The sequence below is a fragment of the Convolutriloba macropyga genome, chromosome 4 (assembly GCF_964194025.1).
Source record: "Convolutriloba macropyga chromosome 4, txConMacr16.3, whole genome shotgun sequence".
Taxonomy (NCBI): Eukaryota; Metazoa; Xenacoelomorpha; order Acoela; family Convolutidae; genus Convolutriloba; species Convolutriloba macropyga.
Window position 1 is genome coordinate 74,748,289 of NC_134471.1, and position 24,128 is coordinate 74,772,416.

At 32.3% G+C, this 24,128-nt stretch overlaps 1 protein-coding gene across 1 annotated transcript; it reads right to left on the reverse strand.

The window, feature by feature from the left end:
- Positions 1-6,245: 6,245 nt before the first annotated feature.
- Positions 6,246-17,454, reverse strand: LOC142338674 (uncharacterized). Its single transcript, XM_075388539.1, has 3 exons — positions 17,243-17,454; positions 7,221-7,422; positions 6,246-6,511 (listed from the first exon to the last, which is right to left on the reverse strand). The coding sequence occupies exons 2-3, from the start codon at positions 7,398-7,400 to the stop codon at positions 6,365-6,367; spliced, it is 327 nt and encodes a 108-aa protein (XP_075244654.1). The 5' UTR covers positions 7,401-7,422; positions 17,243-17,454; the 3' UTR covers positions 6,246-6,364.
- Between the last annotated feature and the right edge of the window lie 6,674 nt (positions 17,455-24,128).

Here is a 24,128-nt window from a genome sequence, read left to right on the forward strand (position 1 = left end):
GGTTTTTGATAACACTTATTGGCAGAAAGTCGTTCTTAAATCGAGGTCGCAACTTTTGTCGTTTTCTGATTGGTGCGCACAAAAGCCTGAAATAGTGAACTAACAGTATGGTAACGTATACCTATCTACCATTGAGAGACTGCTTTGATGAAGAACTAAAAAAAGGTCACAATCAAAAAATAGCTTACTATCTGCTGTTATAAAAGACTAACTTAGTTGTCAATGTTAGAAAATGACCTCGTATTATCAGGCACCATTAATCAATGGAACTCTCAGGGAGCAAACATGAACGAATTTTTCCGAAGACTTTTGAAGTATGTATGTAAGCAAAGTGCATAGAACTATATATAGGTCCTGTTTTTCGTACGTTTTTGGCATCATATATTTTGTTCAAACAATTACTTTGAACAAATTTACTTTAAATTTTAAATTTGTCGCATTTTATATTCATTAACAAATTTAAATGTCAAAGGAGCTATTAAAGTTAAAATATTTAACATGGTCTAAAAAATGGTAGATCCAAGATTTTTGTTTTTACATTTGGGACAACAAAGGGACAGCATGGAGTTTTGTCCGAGAGTTCAATTTTATTATTAACTTGAGAAAGGTCAACGTAGCTATTACGTATTAGTAGTAAATTAAGTGATCGCTTAATGAGAAGAAATTAAAGCCATAATGCACAAATATTCGAACAGCTTCTTACCATAGATCAAAAGTTTTTGACAGCACACGTGCTTTTATTATAACTGCATTAAAACAAATGAGGATTCGATATGATATTTTTAGTTTCATTATGTAACATTTTTTTGCTGCTAAGACGGTTATTTTTGTATATGTTCACAAATCAAATTTACGAATCACCAACACAAGCACACCCACAAACACACACACATACACACACGTACAAAACACACACACACACACACACACACACACACCACACACATACACACACACACACACCACACACACACACACACATACACACACGTACAAAACACACACACACACACACACCACACACATACACACACACACCACACACACACACACACACACACACACCTACAAACGCGTCATTACATGTACAAGCATACACACCCTTTTGTACTCCAGCAGTGTAATTATAAACATAATGAACACATCAAATTAGTTTTGAAATTTAACTAAGAGCGTAATAAGTCTACGCATGATGAATTAGAGAGTATGGTTAAGCATCGTGTTTCTAACAGAACTGTTCATGTAAACTCGACCAAATTATTTGTTTTGATTTTTCCCGTCACTCTGGGATTTTGATCGTGTAAAATCTGATAAGACGTGTTTTCTTTCTCAGGTTCACTTAGCGGCGGCATAAAATACCCGGACGCTTGGAACAATACAACAAATAGAAACTTAGGAGAAGAACATCAAGTTGTCTGATTACGGTGATTTTCTCAAAGACTTTGAAAAAGGTCCTCAATTTCCTGAATTTATTTTGCAGAAGAAAGTCTGTGTCGTACAAAACATCATCTAAGTTTAATGTTCAAAGTTACTGTAATAAAAAATCAATTTTTTATGTAATTATGCTGCGCCTCCTGAGACTGTTACAACAATGGCCCAAACTTCAAATACGACGCCAGAAATGTTCAGTATGTTCGGTTTACCACATAAAAAATTGTCAGTGTTTTCGGTTTCTTATCTTCGGCATGCTGATTTTCAAACGCAACAAGTGCGTAAACAAAAAAAAAATTTTCTCAGATCGGAAACCATTCAAATTTTGTCTTATCGTGTTTGAAAAAATGAAAAATCGACTGGTTAAAATATTTTACCTGTCAGATTCAGAATCATTTGCCGCAACACGTACTACCGACATGTTCGTTTTTAAAAGTACGCAATTTGTCGGTATGTTTTGTGTTAGCTAGAAAAAAAAGAAAAAATACCTTACGCTCTTTTTTTGCATATTGTCGGTATGTGCGGGTTCTGAAACATAAAAAATGTTTGTTATTTTTGGTGTTAAAAAGTTTGAAATCCTCGGTGCGTTCGGTTTCTTATCTTTGGTATAATCGGTTTCAATGCAAGAAAAATTTTTGGTATGTTTGGTTTTAAAACGTAGGCAAAATTATGAGCTAAATTATATAGATTTTGTTTTGCTTTTTATTTCTAAATATACAGTTCTGTTTCAAAACCCTTTGCATAATCTTACCAGACACTGCTAAAAATTGTTTTTAAGGACTAAACTTAAAAAATCTTGCTAATCTTGCTTTCGCTCACAAAGGACTATCGAATAAAAACCCTAAATTTTGTGCCAAGATATAAGGCATTTTTCAGCGCTTTTTTCCCTTGTCGGGCATCATTCCAGTAATGTTTCAAAGCATTGCCTTATTGAACTTGAATTTTGATCTTCTATCAGCGCATGCATGGCATCTTTATTAGTACATTTCAAACAGATTCTAGCTTTGCTATTGTAAGTTGTTCTGCAGCTCGGTTTACACATTTTATTTTTCTATTTTGACCAAATCGTTTGTTTAGGATGTAAAAAGGATCTGAACAATTAAAAGGAATCTTAAGTATTAACAGAATGTTTTCACAAAATTTCAGCGATTTTCAGCTCTCTGATCAGCCATCAGCTGATTTGTACAGAATCACAAATACCATTTTGATTATTATTATTTTAATTATAAGAGGAACACCCCCTTCAAATCACATACAAGCTTGTCTTTGCATGTGCTCAGATGTAAATCTAAATACTTTCAAAAATTGAACAGCACGAGAGATAGTCAAAATCGGTGCTGTTTTGTGATATACGCATGTACAACGATAGAATGACTATACCTTTTAGTTTTCAATTCTTCTGTCTACTCACGGTTATTGATTTATAGTTATAGCATTAGTTTAATTAAACCGTTTAGCTTATTGAATAAATGGAGGGCGTGAAATTGAAAACGAATAACGAGCTTATTTTGTATGTAAAGTTAAAACCACAGCCTGAAAATCCAAACACGATTGGTTCCACGTTTCGCCGGAAATCTAGCAACGAATGGTTAAAGCTGTCACTTGGTAATTATACTTGAAAACCAAAAAACCAAACACATTTTACCTCTTTGAACATCAATAGAAAAGAACAGCAGTTTTTTTAAAACATATTCAGGCTAAGAAGTTTGACAGAATATCGTATTACCGATCTCTTAACTAAATCAGACTTTATAAAAAATATTTCAACAGCAAAAAAATGTTTGAAACAAAACCAAAATTTTTATTTCATATTTACATCTAAATTTTGCGAGTTTATAAAAACTGTATTATTTGAAATAACGTAATAATTTCGAACGATTTCTAAACTACCAAAATTTGTATTTAATATTGGTTATCAATTACGAAACATTTCACAATACCACTAAGACCTGTGTGAGAATTGCAACTTTTTTTAAATGATGACTAGGTTTCAATATAAACGAATTCTCATCAAAACTTTTGCAGATTCGCAGCTCACTTAAATGTTACAGTTGGTCATAACCAAAAATCAGAGAAAACAGCAATATGTCACAAAACAACAACGACCTATTATAAAACTGATTATGGAGAAAAATGCAAATTCTTTAAATTACATCAATATAACTTTATATCAAATAACCGGATTTTGAACAGCTCCTCTGCAAATTCACTGTTCACTTGGTTACTGCATTTAGTGATGAACAAAAAAATCCCAGAAAGAAACAATATTTCTTAAAACCACTAATTCGTAATTTCAAAACAAAAAAACCTTGTTATGAAGAGAAAACTGTAACCTCTTTTAATAATGACAAGTCTTATAATCAGTTGCTTATGAAAATTTTAGTTTCAAAATTGTGGAAAATATCAATGGTACAATCGGTTTCTGTAAATTTTTTGTTCGTGTTCATTTTTCTTTAAAAGCCTAAGCACGTATTGAACGATCATTTTTTTTTATTTCATACTGATTTTTAATTCATTTTGAACACTCAACTTGAAATAGTCTTTTTCAGGGTCATAAATCTGGGCCATATTAAACCACATTTGATGTTAAAAATTTAGATTGAGATGTAAAAAAAATACTGATCAGAAGGCGCCTACAATGAATAAGTATGAATAACTTGCTAAATTGTTTTGCTACACAAAGTAAACATGAGTGACACAGACAGTAAAAATAGCGCAGCTTATTGTGACCACTAGATTTTTAAAATTTAGTGCGATTCAGTTGATTATTTGACACCAATTACAAACAAATAGAGAGCCAATGATTTTTGAAAATTCTTGAATCTAAACAAGGACTTGTTCTAGAATTTTTCGACATTGATTAACCAAAATTGTCTGATGTTTGTGCAAAAAAGTCATATTATCAGTTGCTTATGGAAATTTTAATCTAAAGGGCAGTAGAAATTCCCTTGGTACCATAGGTTCTTTTCCACTTGTCCCCCCCCATTACGTTAAGCACCCCCGATACAGAGCACGTGTCCTTACAAAGTAAATCATTATGTAAAAATCTGTCACATGCGTTTGAGATGTACAAAAAATTTGCACGCCCTAAGCAGGGGCGCAAAAAAAGATCTGAAACAAAATTTTAAAAAAACTTAGACTGCTGAACTTGGCTTACTGGCCTACACTGCAATTGTTTTTTAGAAACGTTGTTTTGATTTTGATGTCTCGTGGAAAATATTACACATAAAAATAATCCAATAAAAATGGGAAAAGTTTTTTCGGCCTCATTCAGATACTAAGATTTTTAATTTTTTCAGATTTGTGAATCTTGCAGCCAGTGAAAATAAAACATTCAAAAAGTGGTTTGAATGCTTTAGGCGTTTTTTTCAACATCTTTTTAGTACCTCAGAATTGAGAAACCAGACAGCACAGTTATTTTGTTCGATGCCGTAAAAGTCATATACGGTCGTATACTATGCTGTTCTAAGTTTCATAATTTTTCAATGGTACCGTATAAGTCCTAGTAAATTTGTAAAGTTTTGGCTAAGATGGGCAACCTTGGATAAGATCGCTAAAATTTAATCCAAATTGTACAATTAAGCATCATTACGGGCCAGCTCCCTGCCAAATATTTTGGGCAATTTGCTCCATTTTACCTCTTTAATTGCAGAGCATATCTCAATACATGTAAAACGGACCTTGCAGAGTCGGATTCGGCCACAAATGAACAACTATCCTGATTGGTAATTGTTCAATGTCTTTCCTTTTTCCTATGTCACCAAACTCCACAAGTCAGCGCAATATCAAATGAGGGCAGGGGTGCTGATTCGCAATGATTAAATTCGCTTTAAAACACGCAAAATATTTCAGTGCAAGCTTAAATCTGCGAATGCAACTACTTCGAAAATCACTCACAGTTAGTTATCCATCTCATATTTTTGCTTAGAAATCTGTGGTACAATAGTACATTTTAGTTTGGGGCTATCAATTTGGTGTAGCTAATTAAGTTCATTTTATGTTTAAATTAATTTAGTTCATTTCATCTACCTTGTTTTGTTCATTCATTTAATTCTAGTTTTGAAGATCGAATCTTAAGTTTTCATACTTGTAAATTTGTTTACATCCTGTGCATGATCTTCTGTCTGTTCACATTGTCTCGTGATTGTAATTTTGCCGCATTTGGAAATGTAATCTTATGAACAAATTGTTACTCAGTTTGTTAATTTTATCTAGATTCATTCTCTTCATTTTCGCAATTCAAATTAGTTGACTCTCTCTTTAACTAGAATCCGCTCCGCCAAAAAAGTCTTATTTTAGACGAGTTAAATTTAATTGTATTTCGCTAAGCGAAATACCCAATTAATAATCAAGTGTAATTTCGCTACGCCAAATCCGCCTATACTCTGTAACCAGAATATTCAATTCACAAGCAACAAAATTTAGCGTCGATTCGCTCCACCAATTCACCCCCAAATAGCCGTTGTAGAATAAGCTAATCGGCGTCGCGAATCATCTCATTCCTACAGATAGCAAATCTGTACGACAAAACCGCCAAAAAAAACTTTAAAAAATTTTTTATGTAATATTTGCAGCTAATATTTGCTGCAATTTTTTAATTCTCCCATGTATAAAGGTAGGGTGTGAATTTCTCCCTATACGGAGTAAATAAATTCACCTTTTCTTGCGTTCACTGTTTGTTTGTCGTTCACCATTATTATTTGGCTCAACATGAATCTAATGAATTTTTTTCATAAATTTTAAACTAAATCGATGAGCGAATAAATTTTACTCATATTTACACCAATGAAAGTGATTCGTCTAAACAATAGACACTGGTATGACAATGAATTTTTATTCATATATTCATTTATTTTCGGCTGAAAAGAGTTGTAAGCTAAATGAACAGAATTGTACAGTTCACACTTTTCTGTAGTCCAATTTTTGAATGTGTTTAGCTCCTTGCAATCTGCATTTCGTTGTACTCCTGGCAGAGAGCGCAGAAGTAGCAAACATCAACTGCCACAAGATCCCACAAGTAAGTCATCTGGTGAAGAGCATCTCCGCTTTCCACTCGGTCAATTCCCTTCGCAAGACGGACCTGAAACAAGTACATTTCGCTCTAGTAAATTTATGTTCAACAAAATCACAATCCTGTTTTTCGCAAAAAGGGACAGAGGACACAACTTATTGTCTAGTCAATGCTGAGGTCAGGTTTTATTGTCGAGGCTAGATCGAAGACACATTTTATTGTCGAGCAAATTTAAAACAAAAATAAAGGAAATTTTGAAAAGAGCGTCAGCGCATTGCTCACTTAGCTGACAGCAAAATTTATTAAAAACCATAATGATTTTTTGCTCTCCATAAGCTAGTTTAAGCTCTTACCTTTACGTGGACCGATCACAATTCTGGTAGTCTGAGCACCTTAATTATTTAAAGTAACGACTATTCACAGATTCTAATATCAATTAGAAGTAATTTTTTTGCAACCAACTAAAAAAAACGTCGTTCATTGTGACCTATCGATGCTGCAATTCATTTTAAATACTCGACTCTGTGGAGAACTTGACGCGAAATGGCAAGAGCCTCTTATGACAGTTTGGCGATCTGACAAACCTGATCTTGATACTTTTGATTTGACGAGAACAAATTTTGGTTCTTTCCCATTATACCCAGTTATAGGCCCAGCTTACGGGGCATATATCGTATAGCTCGAGCCACAATTTAGCTTAAATTACCCACAATTGGGGCTAAATTTTTGTTGGGGGGAAGTCTATGATTGCAAAAATCCTGGAACTAAATGTAGGTACCTTTTGCCTGACAGCAGCCCTGCAGTATGCATTGTATGCACAGCAGAGTCCGTGCAAGATGCAATTCTCGCCCACACTCTCTGCCACCTTTCCTGCCACGTAACAGGGACAGAAGAGGGCCAAGATACAAGTCTTGAAGCTGTCGAAACAACCGAACAAAGTGTAGCTCCACTCACCCATTGCTATTGGTCAGATATGCGAACTAGAGAAAAAGAAAACTAGAACCATATTGCTGACAAGTACTGTAAAATAGAATAACATTGATATGAAATAAAAATTACAAAAAAAGGAAGAGTATTGCTGATCAGTATTGAAAATTAGAAAAAAAGAGAGGAATAATATTGCTGATCAGTACTGAAAATTAGAAAAAAGAGGAGCAATGTTGCTGATCAGTACTGAAAATTAGAAAAAAAAGAGGAACGATATTGCTGATCAGTACTGAAAATTACAAAAAAGAGGAACAATAATGCTGATCAGTACTGAAAATTAGAAAAAAAGCGAGGAACAATATTGCTGATTAGTACTGAGAATTAGAAAAAAGACCAGAATAATATTGCTAACCAGTACTGAAAAACAGGAAAAAAGAGGAACAATATTGCTGATCAGTACTGAAAATTAGAAAGAAAAGAGGAACAATATTGCTGATCAGTACTGAAAATTAGAAAAAAAAGAGGAACGATATTGCTGATCAGTACTGAAAATTACAAAAAAGGAACAACAATGCTGATCAGTACTGAAAATTAGAAAAAAGCGAGGACCAATATTGCTGATCAGTACTGAAAATTAGAAAAAAGAGGAACACTATTGCTGATCAGTGCTGAAAATTAGAAAAAAAAAGGAACGATATTGCTGATCAGTAATGAAAATTACAAAAAAAGAGGAACAATATTGCTGATCAGTATTGAACATTAGAAAAAAAGATAGGAATATTATTGCTGATCAGTACTCAAAACAAGAAAAAAGAGGAACAATATTGTTGATCAGCACTGAAAAATAGAAAAAAAGAGGAACGATATTGCTGATCATTTCTGAAAATTACAAAAAAAGAGGAACAATTATGCTGATCAGTACTGAAAATTAGAAAAAAGCGGAGACCAATATTGCTGATCAGTACTGAAAATTAGAAAAAAGAGGAACAATATTGCTGATCAGTACTGAAAATTAGAAAAAAAAGATGATCGATATTGCTGATCAGTACTGAAAATTACAAAAAAGGAACAATATTGCTGATGAGTATTGAAAATTAGAAAAAGAAAGGAATAATATTGCTGATCAGTACTGAATATTAGAAAAAAGAGGAACAATATTGCTGATCAGCACTGAAAAATAGAAAAAAAGAGGAACGATATTGCTGATCATTTCTGAAAATTACAAAAAAAGAGGAACAATTATGCTGATCAGTACTGAAAATTAGAAAAAAGCGGAGACCAATATTGCTGATCAGTACTGAAAATTAGAAAAAAGAGGAACAATATTGCTGATCAGTACTGAAAATTAGAAAAAAAAGATGATCGATATTGCTGATCAGTACTGAAAATTACAAAAAAGGAACAATATTGCTGATCAGTATTGAAAATTAGAAAAAGAAAGGAATAATATTGCTGATCAGTACTGAATATTAGAAAAAAGAGGAACAATATTGCTGATCAGTACTGAGAGTTAGAAAAAAGACCAGAATAATATTGCTAACCAGTACTGACAAATAGGAAAAAAGAGGAACAATATTGCTGATCAATACTGAAAATTAGAAAGAAAAAAGGAACGATATTGCTGATCAGTACCGGAAATTAGAAAAAAAAGAGGAACGATATTGCTGATCAGTACTGAAAATTACAAAAAATGAACAACAATGCTGATCAGTACTGAAAATTAGAAAAAAGCGAGGACCAATATTGCTGATCAGTACTGAAAATTAGAAAAAAGAGGAACAATATTGCTGATCAGTACTGAAAAATAGAAAAAGAGAGGAACAATATTGCTGATCAGTACTGAAAATTACAAAAAAAGAGGAACAATATTGCTGATCAGTACTGAAAATAAGAAAAAAGAGGAACAATATTGCTGATCAGCACTGAAAAATAGAAAAAAAGAGGAAGGATATTGCTGATCAGTACCTTAAATTATAAAAAAAGAAGAACAATTATGCTGATCAGTACTAAAAATAAGAAAAAAAGCGGAGACCAATATTGCTGATCAGTACTGAAAATTAGAAAAAAGATGAACAAAATTGCTGATCAGCACTGAAAATTAGAAAAAAAAAGTTGAACGATATTGCTGATCAGTACTGAAAATTACAAAAAAAGGAACAATATTGCTGATCAGTATTGAAAATTAGAAAAAAAAGAAAGGAATAATATTGCTGATCAGTACTGAAGATTAGAGAAAAGAGGAATAATATTGCTGATCAGTACTGAAAATTAGAAAAAAGAGGAACGATGTTGCTGATCAGTACTGAAAATTAGAAAAAGAAAGAGGAACGATTTTGCCGATCAGCGCTGAAAATTAGAAAAAAAAGGAAAAATATTGCTCATCAGTATTGAAAATTAGAAAAAAAGAGAGGAATGATTTTGCTGATCAGTACTGAAGATTAGAAAAAAGGGGAACATTATTGCTGATCAGTGATAGAAATTAGAAAAAAATAGGAACGATATTGCTGATCAGTACTGAAAATTACCAAAAAAAGAGGAACAATAATGCTGATCAGTACTGAATATTAGAAAAAAAAGCGAGGAACAATATTGCTGATCGGTACTGAGAATTAGAAAAAAGGCAAGAATATTATTGCTGACCAGTACTGAAGATTAAAAAAAGAGGCACATTTTTGCTGATCAGTACTGAAAATTAGAGAAAAAGAGGAACAATATTGCTGATCAGTACTGAGAATTAGAAAAAAGACCAGAATAATATTGCTAACCAGTACTGAAAAATAGGAAAAAAGAGGAACAATATTGCTGATCAATACTGAAAATTAGAAAGAAAAGAGGAACGATATTGCTGATCAGTACTGAAAATTACAAAAAAAGAGGAACCATATTGCTGATCAGTATTGAAAATTAGAAAAAAAGAGAGGAATAATATTGCTGATCAGTATTGAAAATTAGAAAAAAAAGAAAGGAATAAAATTGCTGATCAGTACTGAAGATTAGAGAAAAGAGGAATAATATTGCTGATCAGTACTGAAAATTAGAAAAAAGAGGAACGATGTTGCTGATCAGTACTGAAAATTAGAAAAAGAAAGAGGAACGATTTTGCCGATCAGCGCTGAAAATTAGAAAAAAGGAAAAATATTGCTCATCAGTATTGAAAATTAGAAAAAAAGAGAGGAATGATTTTGCTGATCAGTACTGAAGATTAGAAAAAAGGGGAACATTATTGCTGATCAGTGATGGAAATTAGAAAAAAATAGGAACGATATTGCTGATCAGTACTGAAAATTACCAAAAAAAGAGGAACAATAATGCTGATCAGTACTGAATATTAGAAAAAAAAGCGAGGAACAATATTGCTGATCGGTACTGAGAATTAGAAAAAAGGCAAGAATAATATTGCTGACCAGTACTGAAGATTAAAAAAAGAGGCACATTTTTGCTGATCAGTACTGAAAATTAGAGAAAAAGAGGAACAATATTGCTGATCAGTACTGAGAATTAGAAAAAAGACCAGAATAATATTGCTAACCAGTACTGAAAAATAGGAAAAAAGAGGAACAATATTGCTGATCAATACTGAAAATTAGAAAGAAAAGAGGAACGATATTGCTGATCAGTACTGAAAATTACAAAAAAAGAGGAACCATATTGCTGATCAGTATTGAAAATTAGAAAAAAAGAGAGGAATAATATTGCTGATCAGTACTGAAAATAAGAAAAAAGAGGAACAATATTGCTGATCAGCACTGAAAAATAGAAAAAAAGAGGAACGATATTGCTGATCAGTACTGAAAATTACAAAAAAAGAGGAACAATTATGCTGATCAGTACTGAAAATTAGAAAAAAAAAGCGAGGAACAATATTGCTGATCGGTACTGAGAATTAGAAAAAAGAGGAACATTATTGCTGATCCGTACTGAAAGTTAGAAAAAAAGAGGAACGAGATTGCTGATCAGTACTGAAAATTAGAAAAAAGCGAGGAACAATATTGCTGATCGGTACTGAGAATTAGAAAAAAGGCAAAAATAATATTGCTGACCAGTGCTGAAGATTAAAAAAAGATGAACATTATTGCTGATCAGTACTGAAAATTAGAAAAAAAGAGGAACAATTTTGCTGATCAGTACTGAGAATTAGAAAAAAGACCAGAATAATATTGCTAACCAGTACTGAAAAATAGGAAAAAAAAGGAACAATATTGCTGATCAATACTGAAAATTAGAAAGAAAAGAGGAACGATATTGCTGATCAGTACTGAAAATTACAAAAAAAAGAGGAACCATATTGCTGATCAGTATTGAAAATTAGAAAAAAAGAGAGAAATAATATTGCTGATCAGTACTGAAAATAAGAAAAAAGAGGAACAATATTGCTGATCAGCACTGAAAAATAGAAAAAAAGAGGAACGATATTGCTGATCAGCACTGAAAATTAGAAAAAGCGGAGACCAATATTGCTGATCAGTACTGAAAATTAATAAAAAGAGGAACAATATTGCTGATCAGTACTGAAAATTACAAAAAAAGGAACAATATTGCTGATCAGTATTGAAAATTAGAAAAAGGAAAGGAATAATATTGCTGATCAGTACTGAAAATAAGAAAAAAGAGGAACAATATTGCTGATCAGCACTGAAAAATAGAAATAAAGAGGAACGATATTGCTGATCAGTACTGAAATTTAGAAAAAGCGGAGACCAATATTGCTGATCAGTACTGAAAATAAGAAGAAAGAGGAACAATATTGCTGATCAGCACTGAAAAATAGAAAAAAAGAGGAACGATATTGCTGATCAGTACTTAAAATTAGAAAAAGCGGAAACCAATATTGCTGATCAGTACTGAAGATTAGAAAAAAGAGGAACATTATTGCTGATCCGTACTGAAAATTAGAAAAAAAGAGGAACGAGATTGCTGATCAGTACTGAAAATTAGAAAAAAAGCGAGGAACAATATTGCTGATCGGTACTGAGAATTAGAAAAAAGGCAAAAATAATATTGCTGACCAGTACTGAAGACTAAAAAAAGAGGAACATTATTGCTGATCAGTACTGAAAATTAGAAAAAAAGAGGAACAATATTGCTGATCAGTACTTAAAATTAGAAAAAAGACCAGAATAATATTGCTAACCAGTACTGAGAATTAGAAAAAGGAAAGGAATAATATTGCTGATCAGTACTGAAGATTAGAAAAAAGAGGAACATTATTGCTGATCAGTACTGAAAATTAGAAAAAAAGAGGAACGATATTGCTGATCAGTACTGAAAAAAAGAAAAAAAAAGAGGAACGATATTGCTGATCAGTACTGAAAATTAGAAAAAAAGGAACCATATTGCTGATCAGTATTGAAAATTAGAAAAAAAGAGAGGAATAATTTTGCTAATCAGTACTGAAGATTAGAGAAAAGGGGAACATTATTGCTGATCATTGCTGAAAATTAGAAAAAAGAGGATCGATATTGCTGATCAGTACTGAAAATTACAAAAAAAGAGGAACAATAATGCTGATCAGTACTGAAATTTAGAAAAACAAGCGAGGAACAATATTGCTGATCGGTACTGAAAATTAGAAAAAAGACTATAATATTATTGCTGATCAGCACTGAAAATTAGAAAAAAAAGCAAGGACCGTTATTGTAATTCAGTACTGAGAATTATAAAAAAAAGCAAGGAACAGTTTTGCTGATCAGTACTGAAAATTAGAAATAATGAGAGGCACAAAATTCCTGATCAGTATTGAAAATTAGAAAAAAAGAGGCAAACGATATGGCTGATCAGTACTGAAAATTAGAAAAAGCAAGAGGAACAAAATTAATGATCAGTACTGAAAACTAGCAACAAATAAATAGCAACAATATTGCTGATCAGTACTGGAAATTAGAAAAAAACACAGGAGTAATATTGCTGATCAGTACTGAAAATGAGAAAAAAGAAGATGATTGGACGCCAGTGCCCGTACCAAAAGATTTGAATTACTATTGGAATAGTTTGGGCAATTTTGAGACATGGGTATCGTAACGTATAATACCAAGAATTGGTCAAAAATCTTCAACCTGTAAGATCTTATCTGGTATTACACGATAAAAGTGCTTCCCTACGTGAACTTTATTCTTGTAAGATCTGATAGGATACTTATCAGATCTTATAAGATAACATTTCCATTTTGCAGAATTATTATCTTATTTGATCTCATAAGTATCTTATCAGATCTTACACAGTAAAAGTTCACTTTGGGTAGAATTTTTATCGTTTAAGATCTGATAAGACATGTTTGAATGATTTCAAATTAACAGCATAACATAGTCAAGTTCCTATATATGCACAATGTTTTTTAGGCTAAAGACAAACTTTCACAACACAAAGTTGAGATACATGTATGTATCCTCTTATTTCTTGTTATAGAATTCAGGCACAAAAATTGATTTGGCAGCAGAATATTCCTGGAGTCTCTATGAGCATGAAAAATTGTTTCGTTTTCCCTTCTTTTACTTTTGAGTCATTTTATAAGACGCATGTAAAATGATGAAAATGCTATAAGTTTTAATTTATACGGTAGTCGACCGATGAAATAAACACTTTTAAATTCAATCACTTAAATTATTTCAATTTCTTTTTTATGGATATTTAAGTCATCACTTAGTATAATTATTGAAGTAGTACATTAATTTTTTTAAAAAATGCATTTTTCAAATATTTTAAAAATATTTTCGAATTTTGGTTGGACCACTGTTTTTGTGTCAACAATTAACAGCAACACTTATCACAATGGCTGGTCAAAGAGTTTGACAGCCAACTATAAATTAAAAATTATAAGTTTTCCAAACTTTAAGTAGTTTAAGAAGAGGAACCCAACAATTAAAGAATTAAATTTAGTTCACCTTTAACGATTTCTTTAAAAAAATCATTGCTACAAGGGGTTATCTGCAGTCGAAATTTTTGAAAACATTTTTGAAGTCTTTAAGAAAAAGGGGTTATTATCTGGAAAGGATTCCACTGCAAAGTTTTTTTTAGTGTTCTGAGCATTACACAGTAATAAGAGAAAAGTAATTCTAGACTGTAGAATAATTCTTGGAGAAGTATATTTTTTACAATAAAAAGAAAATAAAAATTTTTTGGTTTGTTGCAACTATGTTGTGTCCACAGAGATGTCTCAAGAACTATGAAATTTCTAATGTTGCTTTTATAATCGTTACAAAGTTCAAAGTTTGTGCTACGAAATGATGTACTCAAAAAGTTTTTCGGCTCACATATTTTTATTTAGCAAGGCACATCATTATTCAAACAATTTAATGAGTGGTATACAAAGAATCCTTTAAAATTAAAAATCTATTAATTTTAGGTTTTTATGAATGTTTCGATTAGTAGTCTGTCTTCATCAGTTTTAACCTAATTTTTTTTGTGCTTGCTTTCATTTTAGGTTTTTTCCTTTGAATCTCTTTTAGCCCAAGTTTTTGAAAACAGGTTTTCATTAACCAAGTTTTTATACAATCTAAAACAAATTTTATCTTTACGTTTTTCAGTAATTTTTTGCCAAAAAAATCAGAAAAATGTGCAAAACCAGTTGATATCTTTTATTTATATTCTCTTTTACTTTTTCCTTGTTTTTATTCATTGGCAAAATTTCTTTTGAAAAACTTATCAAACAAACAATTCAGTATGTTTATAAATAAAATTATATTTTTCAAATTAACTGTAACTAAATTGCTAAGTTTTGATTCAAGTAATTTCCTCCAATTAAAAAATAAATTTCTCAATCATTTCTCCATTATTTTAGTTCTTGGAATTTATTTTTCATGGGATACAGCCCGAAATTAGTTAGTTCTTAGCATTATTTCTTTTTCTTCTATTGTAAAACCAACTAAAAACTTTTCCGTGTGAGCCATTTTTTATTAAACACGTATAAAAAAGCAATTGCATATCAAATGACAGATCTTTATAGTATTGTTTTTCTGATTTTTTTCAAATTCAATATTTTATCTTGTTTTTCAATTTAATGTTATTTTTATCAAAGAAGACAATTGTCAAGGAATCATTTAGTTTGAACCAATAAAATTTGTTGTAATAGAGATTGTGTTACATTAAAACATAAAACAATTAAAATGGACAAAACTCAAAGATACTTTCATAAAAAACCATCGTGTCAAATTTGAACGAATAGAGTCAATACACTTTAACTAAATGTCAAAATCGAAAACCAGATTGATCTTATTCATCAGAGAAGTTTCATTGTGTCAGTAACGAGGGCTAGTGCTGAGCCAACAAAAACCAACAATTTTTGTTTGGTTAATTTACAGCTCCATTGGTGTTTGTTGATGTTTTTGATTGCTATTGATGTTATTGGAAAAAATTACTTCAGAGGCGGATATTAAAACATTGTTTAATTTTGTTTTTTTTCCTAGAAAGCCAATGAGTTCTGTAATTATTGAATCTAATGGAAGAGATTAAAAAAGAACGCAATTGCGGCCAAAAAATATTGAAAAATTGAATCCAAACATTGTTTCAGTTCGGTAAACGTTAAACTTTTATTTGAAAATGTCACACAAGTAAACTAGAACAAACAGAAAACTGACACACAATAAGGGTGAATCCCAAAAAGTCTGTAAAATATTTTAGCTCACTCATATAGGTTTAAGTAACCTTATCTAATTTACAACGGATTCAAACAAATGCAACTATGTATTGTTAAAGCGCATGGATCATTTGGTTAAAAATCAGATAAACAACAAAATAACAAAAACAAAGTTAGGTCGCCGAAAATCATCTCAAGTAATGATCAACCTTGGTTCAGCTATGAATTTATAGATGAGCACTACCGAAACAGACCAAAAGTTCATCCTACCGCCAAAACGCGATGAAAAAAAAACACGATGAGACCAATAATAGGATTGCTATCGCCTTAGCTGTTAAAATCATTTTAATTTTTTTCTTCACTATTGCTAATCAATGTAAAATTGTGAAATATTTTTTTTTGCTTCGAGCGATCAAATATTTCTTCGATGAATGATTTTCTCTGAGAAAAACTGTGATGAGGCGCGTTCAGAAACTCTTCAAGCTTTGAGTTAATTCGAGATTTGATTCAAGAGCCCGCCAATGACTGTCGTTGGACTTTCCTTTTGAAAAGCTGGAAAATATTTAAAAGCACTATCATAAGAGATTCTTATTTTTTTTAAGTTTATGTGGTTTCCTATAAAATTGAGTCGAGCCTACCCACGGCCACAATTAAAAATCACCGTCTTTGTGTACTGCTCAATTTGTACCTGCCATCTTGTGACATCAAATATTTTCAACGTTACTAGGTTTCAAATATTTTTAACAATAGTAATACAAAAAGTTTGGATTATAGTTTTCACTCTTGAAATGCAGCAAGTGCGTTTTTTGCTCGAAAAGAATTGATTTTTGGGGGCAGATAACATTGGTCACCCAATAATTGTATTTTTTGAAAAAAATATATATAAGCAATAAGAAATAAAGCAAAAAAAAAAAGAGCCGGAAACGTTGGGATTTAGTTTAATACCCATTAGGATGAATTTTAACCCAGAGAATAATGGCTCTAGTTTCAAAATTACACATCTAAAAACAATTAATGAAGGGAAAAAGGCAATTGAGTCACCAAAACCAACATAATAAGGAAGTTTTGTGACGCAGCCTTGAAAAACTGTTAGCAAAAATTATCGATTAAAAAAATTAACCTATATCAATTATTATTACCGATGGAAATGGTGCTTAATTCAGGCTAATTTTGTCCCAAAGACCGTTGTTTCTGTGATCAAATTGTGTAAACACGCCATTGTTTGAAACGACATAAACATTTCCTTTTAAATAAAAGCACACAATTGTCAAAACCAGTAAACAAATAAACAAAACCAGACTTACCTGCTGCTTACTGAGAGATTTTATAATAAAATGGTAAAAATGTAACCACACGCTTTTTTAAGGGGATGCGTACACACTTTTAATTTTAGTCAATGGTCGATGTTCATTTTTAACTGAAGCGGTTTAGAATTACAACACTGTTATGGTAATTCTTTCAGCTTGTTGCTACGATGCCTAAATTACGTTTATCTCTTCATTTTTTAAGCAAACGGCGTCATAATTTTTGAACGGCCTGTTCAGTTCTGAACAAACAACATAATACCATAATAACTACAACGTTAATAACAAATGTAAAAATTGCTTTTTTGTCATTATATTATTGATTTATGCTCAACGGTTTAACGTATTAATTAAAGCAAAAACATTTTTAAAAATCATTTTTAATCTTAGAGCGGTAAAAGGTGAAAAAACCGTTTAAAATCAAGTCTTAAATAAATTTAAACTGCGTCATCAAAGTTTTCGTCTCTTTAAATGTCAACAAGGCAAAATGTATTTGATCATATTTTTAAGTAGCCAAGAGTTATAACTAGCGAGTTATGAAAATGTGAAGCATTGGTGCGTTAAAGTACTTTTGGCAAGCTCACAAAAGTATTCAAAAGCACGTATGAGTTGAATGAGAGCTTCGAGTTATATTGTAATTCAGCTTTTATAATGTGCTTGAAAGGTAATTCACGTCATAGTCTTTTGTTTTTTTTCTACTCCAATTGTTTGATAGTTGTTATTGTCTTTCAGCAGCATATCAATGAAAAGATGGTTTTACTCAGTGGATATGTTTTGCTTCGTAAGTTGCGTTTTGAATGTTTTCTGCTGCTGTTGGCTAGACTTATTTGATGAGCGAAAATGTAGAATGAAGAAAATGAACAAATCAGAAATAAACGAAAAGGAAGTTTCGCAGGGCAAACAGTGTCGTATGAATACGCGGATCTGATTTGCAGAGCAAATCAGAACTGTAACATTGAAACTCAATTCCCCGGGTCGAGGTTTTTGGGTAAATTTTTGTAAGAAATGCGGTGATTGCGGTGAATGCGGTGAAATTATTTCTTTTCCCGGCATTTCACCGCATATCTTACAAAAATTCACCACCAAACCTTGAACCGGTTCAGAACAGAGCTGAATCATCGTGTCTGAAGAGAGTTTCATTGTTTCCTCTGCACAGACATCAAAATTACTGTCCCGATTCTGAACATTTTTCATAACGTTCTGTTCTTCGATGGGGAATAACAAAATACGGACTCAAAGATCACTGGTTAGAATGGTCAAAACAGCAGACTGTACAGACTGGAAAAAACTGAAATTCGAACTTAATGTCAAAAATTCGAATGTAAAAATGGCCACGCCCCAAAATAAACTTTTCTGCTTTTTGAGGCTAGATTTATATGGTTTGAGATACCTGAATAGCGCAATCGAGAAAAACGGCGCCAAAATGAGAAGACACAGCCTAGCAAAGGATTTTAAGGGGTGCTGCTTGTTAGCAAATGGGCATATCATAAATAAGATTTCAATGCTGTGTCGTAATCAAATAATCAAACAACTATTACTTTTCAGCCAATCGGTGGTTAGCTGGAATGTTGGGAGTCTCCTCTGAAACTTTCTTCCTCTTTTCCCACGCAACTCACAGGCAAGATGGCTGTCGTAAACAACTTTCATGTAGGTTCATCAAAGTGTACGGAAGGTACTTCACCCGCTTTCACCCAACGCTTGCCCCCTCCCCCACCACTTACTCAAACTCCGCTCCACCCACACGCTCGGCTGTCGTCTGAGAGCGATTCGCCCGATTTAAGTCGGTTAAGTTAATACTTTTACCTTTAAGAGAAGTGTTTCTCTTCTTCTGTATTCAGCATTTTTGTATATGTGTAGTTAACGTAACTTGTCGTTCTTTTTTCCAGCCGTCTGCTTCCGCGTTTCAGAAATACTGTATGATGAAGGTTTAATCTGAACTTGACATTGTCTCTGGATGTCGGCACGACTCTATCAACCCCTGCGACCTTCTGTTCTTGTGGACGTACATAAACACTGTTCACGCCAGCCACCCTGCTGGCGAGTTGTCCAGAAAATAGTGGGCGAATCTTCCTCCTACGCAGGAGAGTGCTAACATTTCCCAGAGCCTTGAAATCAATTAACCAGCGGAACAGATTCTTGTCAAACTGAAATTATCAAACTACCTTTTCGTATATAATAGTAGTATATTAATAATAACTATTTTAGTTTCTTTGTAATTAAATCACTATTTTTTTATTCATCAATTGTGATTTTTATCAGTTATTAAATTAATAATTATTATTAGTTCAGTTTAGACTTCAAGTGTATGAGTATCATAAATTTTTGATGGTTCAGTTATGCATGTCTATGACAGCAAGCTCCGGGTACTTGAACGACCGCAAAAGAGCATTGACGAAACATTAGTTCAGATACATTATTAATTGGGGGAGAAACTGTAATTATGTCCGAGAAAATGTTGCCCAGAGTTGCATATCAACTTTTTGTTTGGCCTTAGCCATTGGTCAGTGAACCAACTAAAAATTGTACACGTTGAACGTAGAGGCTGCGAACTCATTGCTGTTTTAGTTTTGTTATTTATTCAGTTGGAATGCACTTGTGGTGTCAAGATTACAGTTTTTCGGGCAGCGCAAACTGCGTTCACTTGAATTTTTGACAAAGAGGAAGGCTCGGTAATGTGCGTATGCGCATAATGTTACGACCCCGCTCATCCACATCCTTGAATTCATTGGTTAGCAAATGATGAGGAGACAGAAAACTTTCAAAAACATACACATCGTTCAATAAACCGCCAATGGTATACAATAAAGGCACAATAGAGGGCCGATGAAAGTTGTTGACAATAGGGCTATTAGTAAGGACACTAATAATAATCAAACAACAAACATTTTTTAGGACCAAAACTCGATGTCTATAATTAAAAAAAATCTTAACAAAATCAAACTCGCATCAGATGAAACTTAAACAAAACAATGAATCCTACTCTTCATAAGAAAAGATATGGGACCTGTCCTCAATGCCACTGATCAACAGGTTGACAAAAAATAGCAAATAGGCGCGAAGTTCAACACTTTTCCATTTCTGAAAAAAAAAATTAATTTCACTTTTATTAATGTCATTAGATATCAACTGAATTCACTAAGATGTTCATTTATATTTACATAGGAAGCGATTGAGACATGTCTTTATCCAATTTTCAAATGCTCAAAAATTCAACGCCAACGAGGTTTACGATTATTGTTAAAATTTAAAAAGAAAACAAAAGTCTTTTAAAAAGTACATTTTATGAAATCTCGTAGTAACAGCAGTAACAAAGCCTAGAAAGAAGTTTTTGAAGCTAAAACCGTTATAAGATTAAATTAGAGCTCAGCCCACTGGAAACTGTTTGTTAACTGTTTTATTCTGAAACGTGTGTTTAATATTTTTGACCTGTAATCTATTTAAAAAAAGTACGCAGCTCAGAAACCCAAATATGTTTTCGAAAACAAATATTCTCAAAATTCATAACAGATACAGGTCTCCAACAAGAAGCGATGGATTAGGTTTCAACACCCCGGGAAGCAAATTGAGCCTGCTAATAATGAGACTATGTCACGACTACACAAAAAAACTACAATTACATTAAAAAAGCCAAAACTTCAAACAATTTTACGACATCGCACTTTTCAAGGCATTACAGTTATAAGATGTTACCTGTTATAAAGGTAAATCAACACTTTCCCCACATCCAAACATCGACAGATCTTCCTTACAAAACGATTACCTAGACAAGATAACAAAAAGAAAATCAAAAATTTTAACAGTTTAGAAATCTCATAAAATTTTATGAAAAGAAATAGTCGAGGCAATCAGTCACAACGTATAACCAAGCGCAAAAAAAAACTTTTGAATGACCAAAAGTAATTGAGACTTCTAATGAGTGAGATTGAATTACATGATGACAAAAAAGAAAGCAAAGAGACAGATGAAAAAAATTCTAATTTAATTTGAAAGTTGTTCAATCAAACAGCTATAAACTGAAATCTTTAACTACGTTGAGTGATACGTCCTGGAAAAGCAATTGAGACCCATCGTTATCGTTTATATGGTTTCGAATAGCAAAAAGAAAGACAGACTTAGGCAAAATCAAGAAAATACACAAAATTCTGAGAGATAACACTGTTTCTCGGCCCAAAAAGCATAAACTATTAAACAAAAACAAATAACATATCCAGATACGCCTTTTTCCAACCTTTTGTTTCATCCTAAATGTGTTTTGCTCCAGTTGTACTTGTCATTATTGGGATAATTTGGCAAGGAAACAAAATGAAATTTGACAAGAAAACTCATAGAAAATGCAATTGGTCAAAAATCAAAAAGAAATTAGAAACTCGTAGTATCAAATTAGAGCAAACTATAGTTGAAATTATAGCCGTTATCATAGTTAATTTATTATTCACAGGACATCTGTTTCCGCTTGTTTTCACTGAGACTGGGCCTCAAGTTGAGAGAAATAAGATAAAATAGTGGCAAATTTCGAAAATTCACCGATATTTTCTCAAAACAAATATATACAAAGTCATAACAGATAAAAGATAGAAGCTGAAAAATCTGATTAGGTTGATTTAAACCTCACAAGACCTAACTGTATTTGATCTGAGATTGAGGACACAAAGTCATTGGGTTACAAAAAGTATAAGAAATGAAAGCAAAACTCAAGAAGTCTATAAAATTTTTATGAAAACAATTGGTCAGAGCCATGAAAACCGTTAATTTTACTCTGAAATCATAATATACTCGATGGGCCTCGTTTATGGTAAATAGTATATGTCAATAATTGAGCCCTGATTTGAAATTCTTGTCAGTAATTTACATAAAAAACATTTACATAGCGGAAATAATTTGAAAAAAAAGTTTGCGCCACAGTAAAATCTAAGGATCCATGGCGAGATCAAGATCAAACCAGATATTGCTGCGCGTCTAACAAAACACTCAATGGTTGAAATGGTTGCAAAATAGAGCAAATTCAAATAAAATTTTTCATTTTGTGAAAAATAAACAATACATTTTGTATAATTAACCAGTTTAAATTTGAAAAACTGGCAAAATTGTAATTCCAGAAGACTCATAAAGCCAGCGGGAGTACAATCAGCTGTTTTTTGAGCTTATAAAGAATATTGCCGCAGTTTTAAGGTATCTACTCCCAGTAAATTAAAAGCAAAAGGGCTAAAAAGGCAAATTGGTCCCATTTTTTGACGAAAAGTTTCTGAATTTTGAAAAATGTAGCATAAATTCTAGCCAAAAAAACTCGGATCGAACAATTCAACAACCCTCTTCTATCATTAGAGATAAAATCAATAACACTACAGTTAACAATTTTAACATATTTTAGCAACGTTGACGAATATTTAGTCAAAAATACCCAAAATGTGAACAAAAACGGCTGAATTACGTCTAATTTTCACAAAATTTTTGAACCTCGATATATCCCTATAAAAAACGAAAATTGAAAAAATCTTTTTAATTCCATGTTCCCTGCTGGATGGGCTTTCTAATGATATCACTCACAACGTTCTACGATGATTATATCGATCGGCCAAAATTGTCTGAACAAGAAAACCCATTTGAGTATATAGTTCCTCCCTCCCTCCCCCCCCCCTCAAGAGGGGTCGGAACAAAAAACATCATCTGACCAATCCAAAAATGTTTCAAATTAAAGTTCTCTCAGCAATTTGTTGTCAAAAATATACGTAAATCACAATTATGGGTAGGGTGTTTGGGTATAAATCTGTAGTCAATGAGCTCTCCGGAGTGAAAACGACGTGTGAAGACGACAATTGCAATTCAAAAATTGATCTTTAGTTTTGTTTTTTTGCTTGCTTACTTGTTTATATCTCCGTTCAAGGCAAGTTCTTCGCTCAAAACCTTGGTTTCTCCGATTACTAGTCATTGAAGACAAGTGAATGTTGTCAATCGTTGAGAGAGAACATATCAAGTTATAATGCTGAAACCACTGAAGCATTATTGTCTATAGGTATCCGAACAAACTCTGTGAATCCATCTCTGTCATTCAAGATAAGACCTGTACATAGGTACTGGCTGCTGAATACAATAATAAACTGTTTTCATAACAGTTTTTCAGAGGGTGGAAGGCTCGTCAATCACCCATTTCAGTCAGTTTAGTATACTGATTGACAACTGTGTTTGAGTAGGATGGCCTGGCATTCAAAAAGCAGCCGTAGTCCATATTTATGAAAGTGTTGCTTTCTTTTCTTGATCTGTAGTTGCAGTTATACGTTTGTTACCATTAGTGTCTCTTTGATGCTGAATATATTGTGTTAGGAAGATTCAAAGGATTTAACCTGGGATGATTTCAAGCGTTTTTAGTCATCGACCTTGCTCAAGAATATGATCATGTTTTTTCGGATAAGTTCTTATTGTTGGCTTAAATGGGGCTTGTTTGTTTATAATAGGAATTGCTAAAAAAAAGAACCAATACAAACAATTTTTGATAAGTTTCAAACATTCGCAATTTTTTTGAAGATAGGAATTGTCAACGCCATGAAGCCGTCTGTTAAAAAAAGACCAAATGATAATTTTTCGTTTTCTTTATAAATTGATGAGATCTGCGCTAAATGAGAAAATTTTGAGGATGACAGAAAGAAGAACAAATAGTGCAAACTTCATAAAGACATTAATATATTTGAAAAAGCAATTCAAAGTCAAGAAAAGCTTTGACTTTCAACTGAGGGCAATAATTAGGTTTATTTGGGTCTCCACAGCAAATTGTTTTGTGTAGAATCTGTTACGAGTCTACGCATAAAACATCAAATGCGGGCAAAATTATAAAATTCATCTTGCAATTGAAAGAAAAATGTTGAAGCCATCATAAACAAAAGCTAATGATGAA

Coding starts and splice junctions, on each gene's coding strand:
- LOC142338674 (XM_075388539.1), bottom strand. CDS start 7,400: ATGGGTGAGTGGAGCTACACTTTGTTCGGTTGTTTCGACAGCTTCAAG. Junction 6,512..7,220: donor GGGCTGCTGTCAGGCAAAAG/GTACCTACATTT, acceptor TACTTGTTTCAG/GTCCGTCTTGCGAAGGGAAT.